Source organism: Xylocopa sonorina, chromosome 5, assembly GCF_050948175.1.
Source record: "Xylocopa sonorina isolate GNS202 chromosome 5, iyXylSono1_principal, whole genome shotgun sequence".
Taxonomy (NCBI): Eukaryota; Metazoa; Arthropoda; class Insecta; order Hymenoptera; family Apidae; genus Xylocopa; species Xylocopa sonorina.
The window spans coordinates 7,569,137-7,591,081 of record NC_135197.1 but is presented as its reverse complement, the minus strand read 5'-3'; the positions used below and the strand labels follow the sequence as shown (position 1 = coordinate 7,591,081).

Sequence of the window (21,945 nt, the reverse complement as noted above, 5' to 3'; positions counted from 1 at the left end):
TCGAAATATTTGTCTCGTACGTTTTCGTGGGAACGATAGCATCGAGAGTTTAGAGAAGCGACTCGTAAAGTCCTCTTCGTCTGTTATTGTATTTCGAGTCGACCAGTGTTTCGTTTTGTAATTGGTTCGACGGAAAGATACTTGAGTAAATAGTAGAGCAGCTTGAAATAAGCGTCCTCACTCTAGCCTCGTGTTATTCGAACGGATCGGTACTCGGTTGCGTGGAATGGACGGTTTAGATTGAAATCGAACGTGCATCACGACGAAGCCTATATCTATCAAATCGTTCCTAGTATCATTAACCGTGGAAAACTGCTGCACTCCGCGATGAACTCCCTCCACAACTTCGACCGGTCCCTGGACAAGTTCTTGGCTTGGTTGAGCGAAGCTGAGTCCTCGATGGAGGGATTGGAAGCGGAGGCCGATCGACTAGGCGGACGACGGGACCAGGGTGCGCTCAGACGACCGCAACATCAGCTTAAGGTAAGTCCCATTTTTGCTTTCATCGACTCGCGACTTGCGACGCTTTTTTCGTTTATTATCCCATCTTGTATTCCTCCTCGTCGCCGCGACTTCGACGTCGCGCCACATTTACTTTATCGTATCCATAAAAACTTCTCCAAGCACCTTGTTTTTCACATATTTATTATTTTGTTCGACGTATGAAACGCTGTATGGGTCTTGTGTATTGTGTTAAAAATTCGTCTGGACAGTTTCATTTTGAGAAAACAAATTGTAGCAAAGGTAGAGTTTGAGAAATGATCCACTTCCCCTGGACGTGCAATTCGAAGTTTCGCCATAAAATTCGCCGCGTGTCTGACAAATAGCTCGATAGAAACGGGGGGCTCGATCCCACAAAAATCAACACGTTTCGAATGTAAACGAGGCGGACATAATTCAAGCGTGGCTAGGTCGTAACATTCCTCGAGACGGGTTATAACGGTGTGCGGTGGTCAGGACGGGAAACCAGATCTGTATGGGTCACGTGTTGACTCGGGAAGGTTTTACAGCTTCGATTGATTGCCATAAAAGTGTGTTGGAGGTAGCAGTCCGTCTATCGGCGTATCCATTAAAAGGAAGACGCTCGATATATCGGGTATCGATGTAACGTGGTGGCGGTCCATCAGTTTCTGCGTGAAACGTTCTCGTTCTACGCGATGCCCTCTTACGAGACACTAAAATCTTGCATACGAAATCGAAAACTGCGTCGACATTCTCTTCCTTTCTTTTTTTATCTACGAGACGAAATCGTGAAAATTCACGCGGATGCTAAGCGTATCCGCGTGTTCCATTTTTATAACGAAATATCGAGGAAAGAAAAATATCAGATAATAATTTCGACCACGCTGACTGTGATTCTTGGATTGTACTGTTGCAGATATATTCGTATCGCGCTCTTCGTTCCTCGCAATCAATTATTTCGCCAGACAATTAACCCGACACACCGTTTCACCAACCAATTAACATCCCGTCAACTCTACTTACATATTCCCAGCCTCTACCAGAAACAGCGCAGTCTACCCGCTCGTCCTTAACCAGAACGATTAGCAATTTTAATCATTGAGAGAAGGTAGGTGCATTGTACATACCATGAATGCGAACTAACCACCCCTGAACTCCGCGTGTTAGCATGCACGTGTCGTCGAAACTTTTCGCCCGTCGACGATCGTAGAATGGGCCTGGGCGTGCCATGTCCGAGGGTGTTTTAAGCGATCCGCGGAAATCGCGTGATTACGCGAACGTTAAACGGTTACTCGTAACGAATTCATGACGATGGTCAGAACTAGGATCCCAACCCCCTCTCGATTGCGTCTGTTTACAAATCCCCAGAACCGATGGACCGTTCACGAAAGCAAATTGATATTGCAGCGATGAAATTAATCTACGATCGTTCCTCTCGCGCAGTGGACGTGCACGGCACGCGATTCCGGGAAATTAGCTTATAATATTGTTTGTGCCCCCCTACATATCGACGTCGACCATTCTTTCCACCCCCGTGTTTCGTACGACGCTCATCCCCCATCTCGTCGCTGGCAATTTCTGTTGGCTCGTTTCGCGGCGAAGGGTGCAATTTTTGGCGTTCGAGCAGTGCTCTGATAGCAATTTTTTTATGATAATATCCCCGTTTATTCCTTTCATCGTCTATTGCATGATTATATTGTTTATTAAATTTTGCGAGATATTTCTTGACGTTTAATAATTTACGCTCGAGTTCATCCCCTCGCGCGTGTCCGCGAAGTGCAATTTCCATATACCTCATTTGACGAACAGACGACGGCGTTGATTATTCGATAAACAGTTGAATAACTGATTGAAATCAATCGTTCGGCAAATCCCAGGTATCAGACGCGAAAGGGAAATCATCCGTGCGGTTTCCACGTTGCCCGACCACTTGTCCAATAATAGCGACCATTGAAAATCAATGTTATTTGCCTTGTTACCTGATTATATCTATTACACACGCTGCATCGCGCAATAACGATTAGCTGGATCGGTTTCAGTGAAACTTCCTCGAGTTTCCCTTCCCGAATCGCACGCCACGCTCTCATTGTTTCTTCCTGTTTTCGTATCGCCGCCATTTCCATCGATCTCGTCGAATATCCTCGACGATGATCGTATTTGCCAACCGAACAACTCGCTTAGCGTCCATTTATTAACCTCCTCGTTCACAGTGTCTCTTTAATCGACCGTTTCCATTTCTGTACCAAATTATCGAATTTATTTGATTGCGTTTAAAAAAATGCTCTCTGGAAATGCAACGCAGTTCATGACGAAGAGAAGTCGTGTTCGTCTGACAGGGTTGACGCGCCCTCGCGCACCCTCTTTACGGCCCATCGTATCGTTCCACGATGGATTTATGTATCTTTCGAGTAATTGGCAGGAACCGCGCGTCTGAGTCCGAATCAACGATGGCAGGACGGTGGGTTTGTTAACTTGGTTGGTGCATCGCAAAACGTTGCGGTCACAACTGTATCTCGTTGCTGGCTCGCTCGCAAACAGGAATTAATTTCGAACGCCGCTCGTACTATTTCTCTCCGCGGCCTGCACGCGTCTAAACGTGCCGTTGCAACGGATCCAAATCGACAGACGCATTCATACCTGCTCGTTGATCAGTCGAGGTACCAGTTATCTTCCTTGCGGTCTGTCTGCCCTTTCGTAATAGTTTCCACAGACACTCTCGTATCGAGCGAGGCCATCGTGGCGAGCTTCTTGCCCAACTCGCGTTCGATAATCGACACGATTATAATTATTCGATGTTGCACGTTCGTATGATCGTCTACGTCCTCGCGTTTTTGTACACGGAACATGGCGTGGGCTGCAAATTACATCACGGTGACTAATGCCACCTGAACAGCTGCTTCCACTCATTAAACTTCGAGGTGGGAGCCGCGCTATCGATTGGCATCCGTAAAAAGCCAACCGAACTTCAACGTTCAATACGTGTCACCCTCTCTCATTTTTCTACCCTTTTTTATTCCTTGATTTTCACTGTATCCTAGTTTATTCCCATTACTCGCGTCGCGAAATACAATTCTCACGAATGCGCAAGACTTTTGTAATCGTTGTTGGGTGGGTAAATTTCATACGCGCGCGCGACGCGTAGTCGACTAATTACTCATTAGCCAGGATCGCTTGGAACGTAACTCGCGCATACGCGGGGCCTCGTCCCTGTCTTTCGAGGGAGCTTCCGTAGGAATTCGTAATACCTTCGCGCAGCTCGCGGCGTACTCTCTCGTCTGCATGAGTCGCGATTTGTCGTGCTCGAGTTATGGTTGGCCGATATTGGATCGCGGCTAGAATCACTCGGAATCGAAATGCGAGCTTCCGATACGTTCCCAGCGGGGCCAGTGAATAAATACACCCGCGTAGGTCGGGATTCTTTCGCGGTATTAATATTTACGTATCGAGGAGGCCGTTGCTTGGGGATCCTGGGGTGGTATTCGATCTGGTGGCTGATGTTTCGTTTCTTCTTCTGCCTCGAAGTCAGCCTTTTTTTCCTGTTAGCCTCCTCCATTTCTCGTTTCACAGCGGAATATTCCATGCGACGTGTATCTTTGGCGATGATGGTATTAAAAAGGAGGAAAAGCTGCGCGTTTCGTTCGAAGAACTCGAGGAACGTACCGAGTAGATTATACGCTACGACGGAACATCAAAGGGTGGCTAGATTCGAATTATTTTTTATTGGAAAGTTCCCTTTGAATTATACGCGAAACGAAATTATCTTAATGCAGCGTGATAAGAAATATCGTAAGAGGAAAATGAACTACGCGAAATTCGTCCATCTTTATTGAACAGTAGCGTGGAGTCGCCTTATAGCGTTGCAATTCTTTCCACGTTTCTTCTCGTAGAAATATCCAACGTCTCCCAGCTCCTTCAACCCGCAGACTTGTCAGAGGGCCGTTCGAAATTTCTGCAAGACACACCTGTATTTCTCTTTGGAACCGAAACGACGGCTGACAAGTGGGTCGCGAGTTTTCAAGGGGGTGGCGCGACACCCTCCCGGGTTGGTTTTAGGCTGGTCTTGTCATTTTGCACGTTCGCAGGGGTTCGATGGCTTTACGAACCGTTTACACGGAAAGTAGAGTCCCCATCGATCGAACGGGGGCGCATATAGTCGGGCGAGTCGCTTACGTGACCCGAACTTTCGTTTCGCCCCCGGGTCGGACAAAGAGGCTTGTCCCTTTTCTCATATTCATGGTAAACATACCGTGCGAGCCTGGTTCGTTAAATCAAGCCTAGCGTGGCTAATCCGCTTTAACGCAATTTCGCTCGGGTTCTTTATTTTTTTTTTTTTTTATCTTCTCTCTTTTCTGGTTCCCCAACGAGCCGCGCGACGAGCAACCCCGTGGATGCGCTCGCTTCTTCGCACGAGGGCACCCTCGCCGCGGCACAAATGGGATGTACAAAATTGCAGTCGACTAGAGTAACGAATTTCCCAGCCAAGGGGTTGCGACGCGGTGTAGTCGGCTTTTTCATTCGGTCAATTTGCCCCTTTCGTTGCGTATTAAAGCGTTCAATGGTGAATCTCGAACGGATCCGCGGCGCCCCGGGACAGGGATTTAGCCTGTCCTTTTTTTAGTCGGCGAAATCGACGCTGATAAAGGGGAAGCGTTTATGGGGTGGAAGTTTGGGAGTGCTTGGTGTAAATATCGCTACCTTGCACGAAGGGGTTAATATCGAATCTGTAGCTTGGAACGAGGACTTACACGTGTACGATCCGAAGAGTTACGTGCTTGAAAGTTTTCCTCTATTTTTACTACTTTAATGTCTCAGCGGTTACTTGCAGGGATCGTTAAAAATCAAAGGGTAGTTGGTAGCGGTACACTCGACTCCAAGCACGTCACGATACATACGCTTAGTATCTGTTTCGGTGATGTACAACGTTTCTTGCTACGTCTCTCGTCTCTACTGTAAATCTCTGACCATGATGAAAGCGCTTGCATACCTTGAGTTTTACCTTGGGACCATGAATTTATGGCCGCTACAAATCTGTTTCTATCTTCAAAAACAACGTGCATCTCGTACGGTTCTCGTGCCAGATAGTTCGTAGCTACGTCTGTAAATCATTTTCGTTTATTGTACTCCGTAATCGCATCGTAATATCTTCCTCGTTAAATCTCTCGTATTAAATAAAAGAGAAGAGAAAAAAAGAAAGAACGAGTATCCTCGTATTATCCCGCGAGAACTTGTTTCAGAAAGTTCCCTTCTTGTGTACGCGGTGGGCATAAACAGAGGCAGGACACAACGGGCAAAGTTGCCGGACTTTTTCGCCTCGCGAGGGTAGGCGAGTATCACGGGAACGCGAAAGAATCGGATGGCCACTTTCCCTTTCTCTCTCACCGGCAGAAGTGTAGCCGAACGATCGATAGAGGAACGCCTTCGCAACGCGGCTGGCTACCTCGACCATAATATTCCCTCGTTCCTAATAGCCGTTATTCCATTTAAGCGCGCGGCTAGGTACTTTCCATGGGCTCAGCAGGGCGCGGAAGAGGAAAGGAGCTACTCTCTTCTCCACGCGTGGCGTACTCGACGAATTCCGTGCCTCGTGGCCAAAAAGACATCGCGTAACGGAAATTTATAGGGGTGAGGAAGCGAGCTGCGGCGCGCACACACGCCCACGGAGCCGACCACTAAATCATGGCGCCAAGTCCTCTTTTTTCTTTCCGGCCAGAAATTATATCCGAAAGCCAAGCCACGCTCGGTATCTCTCGAAGGGAAAAATTGCGCTCCTCCCGGCTCGTTGTTTTGCATAATCGCTGCACGCGTGCGCGCTTTCTCGTCTCCCATTCAGTCTTTCCGCTTTTTTTTTCCCTTTTTCTCGCCGTTGATAATGTTTAAAATCGTCGCGGGGAGAGCACAGCGAGGCGCGTCTAACGCGCCACCCCCCGTGGCTACGCGTATGGCGTTCGAGCGGAATGGGAGCGTTTTCAGCGCGTTTATCAGGCGGCAGTCTCGCGTTTACGGGTCGCCGCGGTGAATTAATGTTTCGAATCCACCGTTTGATCGTTGCACGTGCACCGTGTAATCGTTGAGCGGATAATGACCGTTTAGAGCGTCTGTTCACCGGCCTGGTCCACGTTTTTTCGCCCCTCTTCGCACCTGTTATCGCACTGACGTCGTGGGTTAAGCAGCTTCTGTTTTCTCTCCGTCTGATGATTTCTTGTAGTACTTGCTCAAACGGGACTCCTCGTACGTGTTCAGATTTTTTTATCGTCATACGCGTGTCGAGACAAATCCCAATCTGTATTTCGCTATTGTTACTATTATCACGTCTGCATTATGTAGAAGTGTCGAATACATATATGGAGGAAGCACATGTTCGATGCGAAACTACAGCTTGGCGCACAAAAGCGAGCTGTAGCTACTGGCGTAGTAATCTAACCCTGTTCGATTGTCTCGTTATCGGTGGCAGAGTCGTTGCCAGTATCGGCAATCAGTAATCGTCTCGTAAACAGAGTGATACAGATGGGGCAGGGTTAATATCGATGTTAAGCTAGTTACGATGTTACCAGCAGTTCGCGGTTAGTCGTCGATTTCGTTGGACTTTCGCGTGGCCACGGCGAAAATGAAACGCGGAAGTCGTAAAGGGCACAGGTGGTGCGGCGGCTGCCAGCCGAGAAAGCGTATATCGTAAAACGCGGATATAAAAGTAACGCGCGCGAGGACGCGAGCTCCTGGCGAGTTTCTCCATTAAGGGGTGAAATTCGAGGGGCGGGTGTTTCTCATTCAACAGCGCTCACATCTTCACCCTCACGCCCTCCGAGTGGCGGCGATAAATGGAACGCTGTAGAGAGGCGAACCGTTAAATGTATCGAGGCGAGGTTTGCCTTCTGAGATTTTGCTTCCTTTTTACTTCGACTGTATTCCAAATTGACAGAGTTTAGCAATTTCCTCTTCGCACAAATTCTACCTTTGATAGAATTTTCATATCCCATTTATATCTGATTTTTATTTAATTTCTTATCGTACAAATTCTGCACTTCTTCAAGCTTAACGAGTAGTCTTGTTTAAAATTAATTCTGCAAAGATTAAACGTTCTAGAAGCTACAAGTTCATAATGATCAATATCCTCGTTATATGTGCTAACGAATAATTCAATCCCTGTAGCACGTAGCACCCTCTTTTGTACGTAGTTTCTCTCCAACCCCCTAGAACTTAGGCGATACGCGCGACTCGACGAGGAAGGGGTTGTTTGCGATCGAAACGGTACGCGCATGCGCTCTCGGCTTCTTCAGAGGGCGGTAGTCGACGATGTTCGTGAAATCGCGAGGTCGGTAATGCAGGGGGGATGATCTCCCTCTCGAAAGGGTAGGTTTCCGAAACACGATACTCCAGTTACCGACGTTGGGTCTCGATGGTATCCGTTGGTACCTCGACAGCAGAAAAGACTGTTTTCAAACGGGATGCAGGTGCCTTCGTACCGTTTCTCTACGAAATTCTAACCACCAGCCGATAGCGGAAGTGACTGAAAGCGTGCTCCAATTTTATGGTACACTCCGCTGGTCTTTTCGTTTTACCTTGTGTTAACATTGCGAAATGTATCGTTGTCTTTTTTCGATAATCATTTGCATTACCAGTTGCTGGATTTAAAGGATTAGAGGTATTCAACTATTTGTTGGTACAGTTTACCAAAGAGTAGATCATTTTTAATTTCTCGATTTTATTCGATTCGAGTTGATCAGTCGCGCGAAAGTAAGCTTCAATTTGATGCTCTGCTGTAAAAATGAATTCAGAGCCGGAGGGGTACATCGAATTTAGCGGTGCCATTACGGTCTATCGACTGATTTCAGCAAGAATTCGCGGTGGTAGAGAAAAATGGTAACAATTTATGGGTGCTTGAAATTGGATCGATTCACTGACAGTCTCCATATTGTCGCTTTTGTGCGGTGCTGTGTCACCCTCATTGTTTCGAAAAAACCAATCTCGTAATAATTTCGGAATTCGCGGCCCGCAATAACTTCCGCCATCGACGATAAATTCTCGATTGGCTGAGCCGCTTTTCCGCCCGCTGGAATGGTTGCCGAGCGGCGGCGATGAATAATATCCCGGCGTTGAATTTAATTTACATTTAAGCAAAAAAGAGCTGGTCTAATTACAACGCGCGTGACGCGTTTACCAAATCGTGTAAACCTTTTTCCCCAACGGTTTAAAAACATCAGCAATTTGTCCGCTTTTTATTTCTCACCCCTATTTCTAGTTGGCCGGTTTTGTCTTATCTTTTTCTGACAGCTCGCGATTAAAATACATCGTAACTCCCTTTTTGGAACCGCCACAATTCATACTGCGTGTACACCCTCGGTTATCGTGGTGTTTGCACCGATGCAAGTGTACCTTTATTTTTCCATTTATACTTTTTGTTTTGTCGTATGCGTTACGAATCCAAATTTTCACGGTTGTCGTTCACGTTAGCAGAATTTTTTCCAACCCTCGGTCCAACCCATTTTTGTCCAGCGTTTATCGTGCTTGATACTCGGACGAGTCGTTTTTTTTTCCAACGGAAAGGTTCTCAAGGCGATCTCAGCGCGATTTTATTGGAAACTTAATTCGAAAGTCGTTGTGCTGGTAATTGAGCTTAATCGCGGGTACTTTGAAAGCGATTACGTTTACGAGATCAAAGTGGAGGTAAATTGATATGAATATTAAAACGATCCCAACGAAATAGCTAAGTAATAATTTACCGAGTGGTGGAGCTGGAGAAAAAAAAATTGCGTTCATGGAAGCGTCTCGTTTGAAAGTTTCTTCACTGAATACTAAGTAGATAATTCGTAATATAAAACCGCTTGTCGCGCAGGCTGGCGAGCGCTCCTTGAAATTTATGCCCGGGAAAATTAGTTTTATTGAATTTGCTGAACGAACGATCACGTGGTTCGCAAATGCAACATGTACCTGTTGTAATTACTCTTGTAATTATATCGCGGAGAAAACGCTTTTAATCGAAATTTTGCAACCGCGGAAAATTACATTTGTAATTAAACAGTCGCGTATCCTGCGAACTTCTTTACCGAGGTCAGTCAACGTAGCTCGTATATAAACAGTAAATTTATTTGCACTCATTTTTGCATATTCAGTCGATTCGATTCGAAAGTGTCCATTCCACCCCCTGATATCCACCAGAGTTGCTAGTTTTTATTCTCCAGAGTCGCGACTGAGGGGAAAATCAGCGAGGACGTCTGAGATAACGTTGCGAACAGATGTCGCCGTCTGCTGGTTCCACCAAAGGGTTTCAGAGATTTCACAATAACGTACTCTGCAACGAGCCCACACGGGGTGAGTCGTTCGAAGCGACCGTCGAAGACCGTTACAACCCCCTCTGTATTTTTCGCAATTTCCACGGTAATAGCAATCGAGTGGGATGGTAGCTTTTTAGAGCCACGATGTCGCCGTGTTTGAATTAAAAATACACAATAAAAGGAATGCACTCTCGCTACCATTTCGTGACGTTCACTACCCTTTACTGCAGCGCAGAGCTCTCTTCTCCCCTTCTCTGCAGAGTTAATTAAAAACGGTGCTTGGAATTTTTCGCTTCTCTCTTTTCTTCCAGTAGATATCTTGGAATTGTTTCCAAAAATGAATCATGGAATATCTTTCGAAATAGCGTTCCAGGTTATTTTAAGCTGGATAATTGTTTAAATAATGCAGTCGACGTTACCTGAGAACCGTTCAGACATTCTCAGCCTCTCTGTTGTTCGCGTTTCCAAAGTTATTTTCGCGATATAATCGCGCGAGGATTGTTCTGTACTTTTGATCGGTTCGCTCCGTACATTTTCGTCCAACGCGAGACAATGCTTCCGGTGCATTCCGGACGGTATCAGCCCGTATGTCCGCGGCAGCAGCAGCTCTTTGTACGGTCGTCCCAAAACGAGGACAAAAGCAGCCTCGCTAAACTGTCGGATAACAGTTCCAGAAATTCTGCTGGGGGGGAAAAGGCTTAGTTACTCGAAAAAAAGGGGTGCGTCAGGCACAAACCCCGTGCGATTTTTCAACTATCCGTTGCTTTGTGCCAATTGTAACGCGCGAGGTCACCGAAACGGCTATCGCGTCGTACTTATTCAAACCGCCATCGCAAAGGACAAAGGAAGTTTCGCAGGGAACGAAGGAGAGAGCTTCAAAAGGTATCGTTTCAAAGACTATAATTGCGCTTGAGTTATTACGTTTCCTGCGAGCGTTACATACGCGTGACACGTGCGATATCCGTATCAATTCCTGTCTGAGGGTTTAGCGCGTCGCACGTGTGCGACACGTGGTTTTGCGAGCATGTAAAATTAATATGTCGCGGGCATCGACGAGACATGTGACACGTATGAATTCATTATTTAACACGCGAATTCGTACGTAGCGCGATATTTTTCTCTCTGAACTTGTACACCATTGTTCGATGTACCTATTGTGTACGTCCAGTTTCCCCGTTACGTACATTTTATGCATGCAAATGCGAAAATATGCAGCGCGCCCCGCGCAGAAATACGAAAAAGCAGACAACGACGAATGTTTACCGCGCGCACGCACGCACCGTCGGGAAATATGTTAACAATCGTGGCTCGTAGGTAACGCGTGAAATTCGACGAGTTTTCATCCGCGCGGCAGCCACCCTTCCGGGGGGGTGGGTGTGCGCGTCCCTTTTATTTTGCGGTTGGAAATAATTAGCGCGAGGCGGTCGACCCTCTGGCGAAGGTGATATTTTTGGTCGCACTCCAAAAGTCCCGACGGTGTAAGAGCATCATCAAGCGCGTAGCCAGCTGTTCTCTTCACGGGCCAGGTAATGGCGGCCCGAAACGAGGATTCCGCGCAAAGAATTTTTTTTCCCTTCTCTCTCCTCACCGTTTGCGTTCCCTCTCGCATTGTAGTCAGCTTAGTTGGCGCGAAACGGCCAAATGAAATTGCGCGACAAAGGGCGAGGAAAAATGGAGAGAGCAAGAGGGGGAGAGGGTAGATCGAGGGAGGGAGAGAAAGATGTCAGCGGTCGAGACGAGGGAGGAAACCTCTGGCGCGAGAAACAGGTCAGTCGCGTTCTTTTGAAACGTCGACATTTCCAATTCTCCCGGCGATTCTCGCGGCTACGACGTCCCACGAAGATAAGGGATTCCCGGAAAAATCGCGGTCTTCCTCTGAATATGGACGTTGACGCGTTCCCCAGGGACCGTCCCGGTGCACTCGAGCGTCGAGGCCCCCCCACCGCGCTTTCTCACCCCTTTTTACGTGTTTCCAAAGGCTGAATATAGATTCGACGACGCACGGCGTTGGAGGGCGACGCCTCTTCCGTATACACGTAAATATCGTTTCATCCCCTCGTTCTTTCTCATTCTCTATTTGTTGTCCGACGCGAATAAAGGATTCGAACGGAAGAGCGGCGGTAACGAGGGCGGAAGACGGTCTCGCGGCACGGAAAATATCGCCCGGAACTGGTTATTGGGCTGCAGAGAATTACGTGTAAAACGGGGCGAAACTTGGTAACGCACTTTCGAAACTCCTACAATTTACCGGGACCACCTGGCGACGTGTTCATTGCTTATAGTTCGTCACTGAATCACGGCCAAGTTTATTAAGTCGGAATTATTAAGTTCGCGCTTGATTCGGTAGCACCCTCTCGAGTTTCGCAACAGTTTCCGGTTAACAGAGGGAGGATGCCGTCGATTGGTCTTCGCGGCTTCCCACGTCAATTAACGAATACCAGAAACCCTCGAATAGTGTACCAGCGACTATTCTACTCAGAAAAGTCTACAGAAATTCTGATTTTCATTGCTATGCGATTCGTACAAGGAATGGATCGGAAAACCACACTCTCCCCATTAGAACCGCCATCGGAAAACAATCCTCTCCGTTCTATCGGAAACGCTCAAACACGCCACGCCACGAAAATATTTCCATATCCAATAGCCGGAATCAACTGCAGCGACCGAAGATAAGTTGAAACGTGCCCATCGGGGCCACGCGACCGATCTATTTACTCGAACTTACCTACCCCAGAAGGAGCAGAGCGAAAAAAGTCGACGTCCGCTCGGGGCGTTCAGTGGCGAAGCTGTTCGCTTTATTTAAATTCCACGCCGTATAGTTCCGCGCTGGCTGCGAGGGTAGTCGAGCGAGCGGGTAGAAAATGTTGGCATCATCGACCGTCTACTCGCGAGCTAGTCGAGGGGGTAACAGGGAAGAGGTTCCTTCCGGTCGAAAGGGAACCCGCCTGGACCGCGTTTACTCGCCGCGCATTACCATACTCGGTTTTTCTCACAGGTTCTCTCGTCGAACTGAGTTACAACGCTGGACGTTACCGTCGATTTCGATGCATCGATCGCATTGCACGCGTTCTCAGATATATATATATATCCTCGTGGCGGAAGAAGAGGTAAGAAGGGCGGAACTGGCGCCCCGGGTAGCTGCTTCTTTTCTCTCGATGTCTCGTCTTTGTTACGGGCGCTCGTAAAGCTCGACGGTAACGCGGGGCTTCTTTTTAATGCCTCCTTGGAACTCGATTTTTTCGCCAAGGGTTCTGGAAGTTGAATCCTCCGGGTAAAAGGGAGACGCGCGTTTTATTACTTGCGCGAGGTTTCGGTTTCTCGAGATTAAAGCCTGAAAATCGTACGTTTGTCGCGCAATTTAGGGTGGAATAGGATGACGAGGTATATGTGTATACAGTTTTAAAGATTTCTATTAAAATCGTATGGCAGAGTGGTTCGTTCAGCAAAAGTTAGATGCGGTTCGAGCAGGATTAAGATCGTTGGGCGTGATTCGGTGGAGATTCGAGTAGGGGGCCTTGATATCAGGGAGATCGAGGTTACGCTATATGATTCGTAGCGACACCAGGGTCTGGGGAGGCGATGCTATCAAGTCGGCAACCCATCTCGCGTCTGACGTCGTAAACATTGACTGGAATGTCTCCATCCTCGACCCAGTAGCATCTCGTGATCCCAGCCACGATGCTATTGGTCACCAGGCTACATTGTCTGGGTCGTTGCCTCAAAATTATTAATCTAATCTAAAAGTGAATCTATCCCCTTCGCGGCCACTGTAAATCGTTGCGAGGATCCACGCCTCGCGTACTCCGCCTCTTTCGAATAACGAATTCGAGACGATAGTTCGCGCCCTCCAGAGTCGAACAGACGCGTGAATGCTTCGTTTACTTTCTACTTTGAGGCGGCTCGTCGCATCGATCCTTTGCTTGAGAAACGGAAGCTTGGCGTCTGCACGAATCGATACAATTTGCCACGAGCTGGGGTCGATACATCGTAAGAGAGTCGCAGCGTGTCGCGTAGCTTCGAATTAGCCGACGAAACCGTTTTCAATGGGCGATGTTCGCGAAGCTCACGTCCCACGCGTACGTCCGACGGCTGGGTGACTCGATGAAGTTTCTGCGTTAGTTTTAGAGAGCGACCTCGAATCTGGCTGGCGGGACGAGCGTTTCAATTTCCGTTAGCCCGTTTTACGCGCATCGAACCCTGGATTTCCCGCTATCCATCATGCCCGCGACATTGTAGACGCGCCTTAAGGATTCCAGGGGGATGCTAGTCGTTCCAGCGGCCGGCGAACGCTGTTTTTAATATCCGTTTCATCGCGTAACGTCTCGCAAGAATCCTTACCAGGACGTGCTCGGTGCCGCGTAATCGAGGATTGATCTTTTTTACGTTTCCTCGAACAGATTGATTCACTTTCGAGTCCAGAAATGGGAGATGGCATAGTGCTGGAAAGTTTAATACGAGAATACCTGACGAACACACGAATCGCTTCGACACGGAAACTGTTTCACGTGAAAATAATTGGCGTAAGATGTTTGAAGGGTGGTGTAGAATACGTGGAAGTAATTGCCTGGACCATTTCAATCAGCTAAAATGTGTAATATCGTCTACTGCATGAGCCAGTATTGTTAAACACACGCGAGGAAACGTAATTGCAATATCATTTAATGTTATTAAAATATCTTAGGAATGTCTGTAACGTTGTTAAATGATGTTTCGAAGCAGTCGTGGACAGTGCAGGACAATTTTCACCGTAGCATAACTTTGTTAGGACCCCATTGTAATATCATTAGGATTCTCTGAAATTTCTCGTCACGGTATCCAGCCATAACGCACCCCAAATCTCATCGTGTTTCTTCCACCCCCGACGCGAGTCAATTTTTCCACAATTTCCAAGTCGCGACCTCAAAGTTTCAGCAAACAGATTTGGCCACTCCGTTCCATTAAAAACTTGTTCGAACTTCAAAGCGGGGGTTGAAGGGGGCGCATCCTGGCGTTACAGGCCGACGAGAATAAACTGAATTATTTGGACATCAAAGCTGCCGTTTCTAGGCGTTCGTCACTGAACCGTATCTCGCCCGGATATATTTCAGTGTCTTCCACCTTTCCCTTCGCTGTTTCGCCGACAGACTTGGACCTTCCCGAACCTTTCTTCCCCGCCTCGTTCCACCCTCGTAAAACGGAACGGACTCCCCGATATCGACAATCGTCTGCGATACGAAACTAATGGCGCCCAGAGATTCGTTATTCGTCTCGCTGCCTCCAAGTCTTTGCAACCCCCTCCCTTCCAAAGGGACGCTTTCAATATTTTCTTTGAAACTCCTCCACGTTTCCCTCTGGCCCCCTTTTTTGTCTCCGTTTAACGCGTTTGTCCGTGCATTTCCCGTGCAATTCCTCCCCTCGGTTCCTCGAGCGATAAGACGATTCAACGCCTCGATTCTGCCCGCTTCCTTTGCGTCTCCTCGTTCGATTCACATGTCCGTTCTCCAGGTTCGCAGCTGCCGCGTTCTGCTACGTTTCTGACGGAAACTGTGTGTTCTGTAGCCGTGAATCGAATCAAGCGTCCACTTTTCGATTTGTTTCGCGATATCCACTGGACGTTATTTTTCGAACGAACCGTGGAATAATATAGCCGCATGATACGATATTCATTATTCTTATCGCCAGACTCGTATGCACGTGTAATTCTTTAACAGCAACATTTTCGCCAATAAAATCATCGCCCCGTAGAAATGATCCATTATTCAAGCGCAGGGATATCGCGAGATCGTCGACCGTTTAACACGATCGACGTTACCAGCGACGCGGCTGGAAAACTCGCGCGAGGACGTATCCTCGCGCGCAGACCGCGATACTGCAAGTTTCCCAGGGACGATCAATGATCCAACAGCGGTCTTGATTCGCGAGCAGGAGTTCCCATCCGCAATTCCTGTCGGCGCGGGGCAGCTTCTAAAAACCGAGGCCACCTGCCGGACAGACTAATTTATCTCTCGCGCGAGGTTTAAAGCCTTTCTGTCGTTTATCTTGCCCACCGACGACTGCCTACGATCCACCACTCGGTTTTTCCCTCGTTTACCCTCGATATCCCTCTCTCTCCCTTCGTTCGCCGTGCCTCTCCATTTCCTTTCTCCGCTCGCTGCCCTTTCCCACCCCCTCTCGCTCCATCCGTTCGCTCGTCCTCCTGTTCCGCTCTGTCGAGCTTTAAATTGAAAAACACTTCCCCTTCGCCGGCATCTCTTTCCCGTCGTGGCCGCCGCGAGAAATCGTCCTCGTCCTGACGACGATCCGTCAACGACCAGACGCGTGTACGCGGTCCTCCCCTCTTTGCTTCCTCTTCTGTGAAATTTTGGGGGGATTTTATTGCAGGTGAATGTTCGAGCGAAATTGCCTTCTTAGAAAATGAACGGATGAATAATTGATCGAAGGAAAGGGAAGTTTAATTAATAGTAGATGAGCAGTCGCGTAACGCGAGAGGGTTGTCGTTCTACGCGGTGCGTAATCTTGGAGAACGGCGCGGCGCAATCAGTGGCGAACGCGAGGGTGCATACTTACAGCCCAATTATCAACGCCGTTTATTTTAGGATATCGTGGCGCGTCTATTCTTTCGAAGCCTCGAATTTTTTAATCGTTATTCAATGAATTTTAATAAACGAATATCTCCCGCCCCCTCAGCGACGCGCTTTTAATTTCCGTTTTGCATATGCATGTATGTATAAAAGATGGAGCCATCGCGCAAACGACACGGTCCGCGATACGAATCGAAGACATTCCGCGTTTAATTGTCGCGACACCGGAATCGGGTCAGCGGCGATTTAATTGGCCGTCGCAACGGGTTCGTTAAAATTCAGGAATATATATCAGCCAGCGATCACCCTCCTCCGCTTCGCCAGCGCATCACCCCTGTGGATTTGAGTCGTCTCGACGTGTTCGATATCCCGTCGAAGGGTTGCAGCTGCGAGCGCGTGCGGGTTACATTTTAATTTTCGATGCACCGACGCGCCTCGTGCTCTTTTTGCGCGGCCGGATCGCGGAAGGTATTTCGTGTTTTTCCATGCATTTTTAATTTACGGGGTGAAATATGCGAGCCACGCGATCGGCCACGGTCATTTGGCGTCCAGTCGCCGCGCCATCTTCCGCACCCTCGACGGGATTGTCGCTGAAACTTCGATCCGTAATTTAAGGGTGAAACGTTTCGATCAGAGAAGAAAGGAAATTACACTGATATAATTGAATCGTACACAGATTTAATCTAGCTTGCTAATTTTCATTTTATTTTAGCTGAATAAAAAAGAAGTTAGTAGCTCGCAGAAAGTATCGATGGACTCGATGACTCGAGAATGCTCGCATTCTATAATCTAGCGGAAATACGCATGAGAAACTTGGACTAAAAGACAGGGTAGCGTTCGCGATGCCCGCTGAGATTCGAACGGTGGAACCTTTACGAGCTCGTTCGATTCGTTGCATCCTCGGACGTGTTCCCTCGTGTTCCACGATATTCCCAGCTATTTGGCGATTCGAATGTTTCCATTTTTCCGCTCGCTTGTTCCCCAACCTTGGGACGATCCTTGAACGGAACGCGGCGAGCTCGACTTCCTCTTTCGTAAACAGGAAGCACCGCGGGAACCGTGCGGCACTCGTATCGTTCGGCACGTATCGTTTTAATGACGTGCACGTGACGAGAACGAGATCGTTTAACAATAGTGAGCTTTTATTTGCATCTTCCCACACCAGAACGGATAGCGTTATCGATTTCAAGCTTCCGCGGAGGAGCCTCGCTGAAAAGCACCACACACACACATATATAAATGCGTTCCGGTTATTTCTGTAGCGGAGAATTGCATAATAAAATCGTGCCATGTTTCGCGATAACGTTATCGTTTTCGAATTTCGAAAAGAGGCTGCGATCAAATGATACGCGAAATATTGCGCGTAATCGTCGAGTGTTTAAAAAAAAAATGGTCCTGGAGTAAAGTCGCGAAGTGACGATTCAAGGAACGAGATTCACGTGCAAATAAAATGTGTACAGATCGCGCGCGGTTGGTCGACCTGTCGGAAGGCCTCGATAACCGGCGCCACGGCGCGCGTGGCACAATGGGGATGAATAGGGGAGGATGGGCCCTGCGACACGGGTTTGACAAAGGTCCCGTGTGTGCACGCGCGCGTTACACTAGCTGTGCAGGAAAAAAGGAATCGGAACAGGGGGATCAAGAGGTCAGATGAGCTGTCAAATCAGCGTTCCCTCGAAACTGCCAGCCAGCGAGCGCGGAACAATCGCGCGAATATCGATGAAAAGGGGGTAGCCGCGCAGCTTTGTGCTTGGGCGCGATAACGCGACGTTCCTTTTTACGGGCCTCGTGTCTCTTGTTATTTCGGTTTTAGCCCTGGTGTCCGGTGCGTGTCGTTTCCGAAATTCACCAATTTTTTCGCTCCATCCACCAACCGAACGGAATTCGATACTTTTTTCTTCCGCCTCTTTGTCCTTCCCCAACCCTTGGATCGTCCAAGTTGGACACGCGTGTCCGCCTCGTTACGCGGTATCCAATTAAAATTGTTGCGATTTTTCAAATACCCCCTGCCTCGTTCTTCGATCGATACCGTTACTGGTTATCGCTCGGTACTTTTTCAGGTTCGCTTGATTAATCGTCGCTCGATGGTGGGATATTTCGCGAGGCATAGGTGGAATGTTATTGCATTCTGGCAGTGGAAGGTTATTTTAAATGTACGGTGGAATAATGTTACTACTTTATTTTTTTAATTAGACCGTACAGCTGCGCGCCAAATTTCTCTTACTCGTAACGGGAGCGAAATTTTTTCGAACGTTACAGATGTTCTCTGCTCCCATACCTCGAGAATTTCCACCTAAATCCGCGCATCAAATAATTCATTTGAACGCTACCAAATCCCTGCTTCCATTGGATAAATGGAAATGATAAATTGAAAAATATCTTGCTCGAAATGATTATTTTTCAATCGCTGTTAATCCCTTGGTAATTAGTTTATCGCGTAACAACCGACGAGTAACGAATTTTTACCGTCGTCGTATTCGATCGTCGAATGAAATCGCGTGCACGATGGAGTCGCAGTTCCTTACGGTTGGCGGAGGCGGATCGTACATCGAGAATTTACGTCGGACGACATCTTTGCGCGAAACCGATCGCCATCGAGGAAATGAAAAATTCCAAACGAGATTTGTGCTCAAAACGTAGCCCTTCTTATCCATCGCGTATTTACGCTCGCGATTTATGCGAGCCCCGTTTACCCGACGCGTCGCGACCGTCGCTGGAAAAATTCACTTGACCACGATCCGACCGGATGTTTCCACCCGAATACGTAGCACCGTTTCCGCTCGCCTACTCGCTCCGTTGGGGCTTTCGTTGTCGGTCGCTGCGATTCGAACGGTTTAACTGAACGTATCCGCATTGTCTGATCAGGTCAATTGTCGACGACTGTGCCATTGGAGCGTCTGCTAGTTGAAGTAAGTAGAACGACCAAGTTGCAGAGTGCTTCGTGTACGGTTTTTCGTTGGGAGATTTGATAACGGGCACTGCTGGTACCATTCGAAATTGAAACGTTTCGTTCTCGGACCGAAAATCGTAACATTTAGCTTTTAGGGATCGTACAGAGAAGATATACTGAAAAAGCGATTGAAAAATCACGGAATTTCGTAGAGACGGTCCGTTTTATCCGGTCGAACCAGCAGCGCTACCCTTGCACGTTCATTAGGGTGTCTCCGAGTTTATTCAAAGTCTCGAAATCACTTTTTCCTGCGCGATCTTTGGTTTACACGTTCGACCATCATCCAGCTAGGTCTCGATGGTTTCCGTGAAAAGGGACGGTTGATGAGCGATGGAGAAACTTTACCTAACCCCGGAAGTAGTTTCCGATCGAGGCTGGTACGTGCCCGCGCCGCGCAAAGGGTTGGCGGATGGTTTTTTATCATCGTTAAAACTCTCTCTCCCCCTGTACCGAGGAAACTCTCTCTTCTTTAAAGAAACTGCCGTTTTCTTGCTCGTGCTAAGTATCAACTCGCACAATAACTAACGCAGCTAAGTGCACAGGAAGGTAGGCAAAAGGGGGTAGGAAAATTTCTCGAAGGGAATATAAAACGATTAACAGAGATGCGAATCGCAATGAATTTTAATCGCACGCGATTGTATAGAAATCGATTTGTTTCAACAGTTTGCGAGAGAAAAGACGAGTTTATGGTTTTACGATTCAGGATACATCGGTAAATGATTCGAGGGTTGGTTGTATTTTTTTTTTGCGCGAAGCCTTCTTCCCTCCCGTAGTAATTCCTGGCAACATCGCGCACTAATTGTAATGCAATTAATCTCGAGAAATTCCTTCGCTTCCTCCGCGTTGTTTCGGTTCGCGAGTTTCCGCCGCGTTACGTCGATGAAACGGGGAAAAGGGTGGGACGCGAGAGGCGGAGGGGAAAGGAGCGTCGACGGGGAACAGCCGGACAAAAAGAGCGGGAAAAACCGGGCAAAAGAATTCGCGTTGAAGCTGCACAATTTTTCCCACTCCATCCGACCGCTCGTTTTCGCGTCCAACAGTTTCGCCGCTGAAACCGCTCTCTCGTCGTGTTTCGTTGATCGCGACGTAATTGGCTCGAAGAAATTCGCCGACCTTTCAATGGAGCTCCGTGCCCGCGCCCATGATAACGCGTTTGAGTGGCAGTTTCATTACTGGCCAGCGACATTTCGCTGGGGTAAAAAAATGCGCTAATAGCGCTCTGTCGAAACGTTGCGCCCGTTCGAATCCGCGGAAGCAATTTCGTTTGTACCAACTTTTAAACCGATTTCACAGCGACGCTTTTTTTTCTAACAGTCGCATCTCGCCGTGATCGTCACGAGTAACGCCATTACGAATGAACACTTTTCGCTATCAACTTTTCTCGATCCGTATCGATACGATTTTGCTAACGTTCCTTCGAATAGCGGTGGAGCCATAGATGGGCGTATTTTGACCGGCTAAATGGTCCGTCGCACGAAGCGAAATTTAATAGCAGATACATATGTATGATTGATGTTTAACGTTGTAAAAACCAAACAGTGAAACGTTACGGGACGTCGTCCGGTTTCGGTACCGAATGGCTGTGACATTTGGAAATATATAAAAAATCGTCATCGTCCCTTGCTAAACCTGGAAATGGTGCATAAAACTGTGCTGTCAAAAATCAACTATTATTTATGGCGCGCAGCCCAGTATCGCCTTTTGTTTATATTTGCACCGATAGACTCTGCGGAATGGTATGAAGTTTTTAATAACCATCCATTTCCACGTCTCTGTTTCTTCGCGCGACGGGTAAAATCGGCCCGCGTGGAACCGGTCGCGGGTCGCGAAAGTGAAAAATGCCCATGAAAAAACCGTTCTTATTATACTCGATCGTATCCAAAAGCTTGGGACGTGAAAGCGTGAGAGAAAAAGAGATTTCGCGTTCGCAGAAACCGCGCAGACGTGGAAGAAACGAGGGTTGTTTATCGTTTCCGGCGGAGGCGTGGCGTGCCGCTATGAATATATCGGGGGCTCTTTAATCACGACCGTATCAGGGGGACGTCATTAGATTATTGCGTCGCCTGTAGGCATTCAGCTTCGGTTAATCCGGGGACACGTGACGTGTATTACTGGGAGCATCGCCGATAACATTGATATTACATTGTTATTTGCATACGTTGCTAATAGATTCCCGGCACGTTGCTTTCAATGGCCGCCCCGCGGCGGACGGGGGCATTTGTTATTCGATCGCGACGACGAGATGGAAAACGTATTGGCTACCCGATTCTTCGCTGTTTTGTTCGCGGGATAATCGATTGTTGTTCAGCTGGGATTTAGCGTCGTTGCTATAAGGACAGTATCCGTGCGTTCTCTCACCTGAAACTCGTTAAAACGCAACTCTTCGAAAGCGGGACAGCTGTTTTATTTTCGATAGGTTATTAAAGAAGATTTATCAAAAACATCCTTCTTCCTCCATTATTTATAACTTAAACCATCGTTTATGTAACGTTGAACAAATACTAATCGACGCATCCCTCTCTTTTCTGTTACAGGTAAGCTTCGACAAATTACCACGTATATTTCGCGAGAGTTCGAAGCGCGAGCTCTCTCGCTTAGCCAAGTAAGTCCGTCACGTCAGTAACATATCCCGTAGCACTTTTTTCCAGTCGAGAGAATTAATAACCGTTTCATTTGCAACGCGCCCCGTATAATGAGGCCATCC

The 21,945-nt window shown here is 47.8% G+C and overlaps 1 protein-coding gene across 6 annotated transcripts in view; it reads left to right on the top strand.

The window, feature by feature from the left end:
- The window catches only part of LOC143423471 (dystrophin, isoforms A/C/F/G/H), a 361,743-nt gene that overhangs the window by 124,225 nt on the left and 215,573 nt on the right, over window positions 1–21,945 (top strand). For all 6 annotated transcript variants that reach the window (XM_076894837.1, XM_076894838.1, XM_076894836.1 and 3 more), the window contains one exon: window positions 294–483. In XM_076894837.1, the coding sequence (XP_076750952.1) occupies window positions 294–483 (190 nt within the window). The remainder of the gene's footprint in view (window positions 1–293; window positions 484–21,945) is intronic.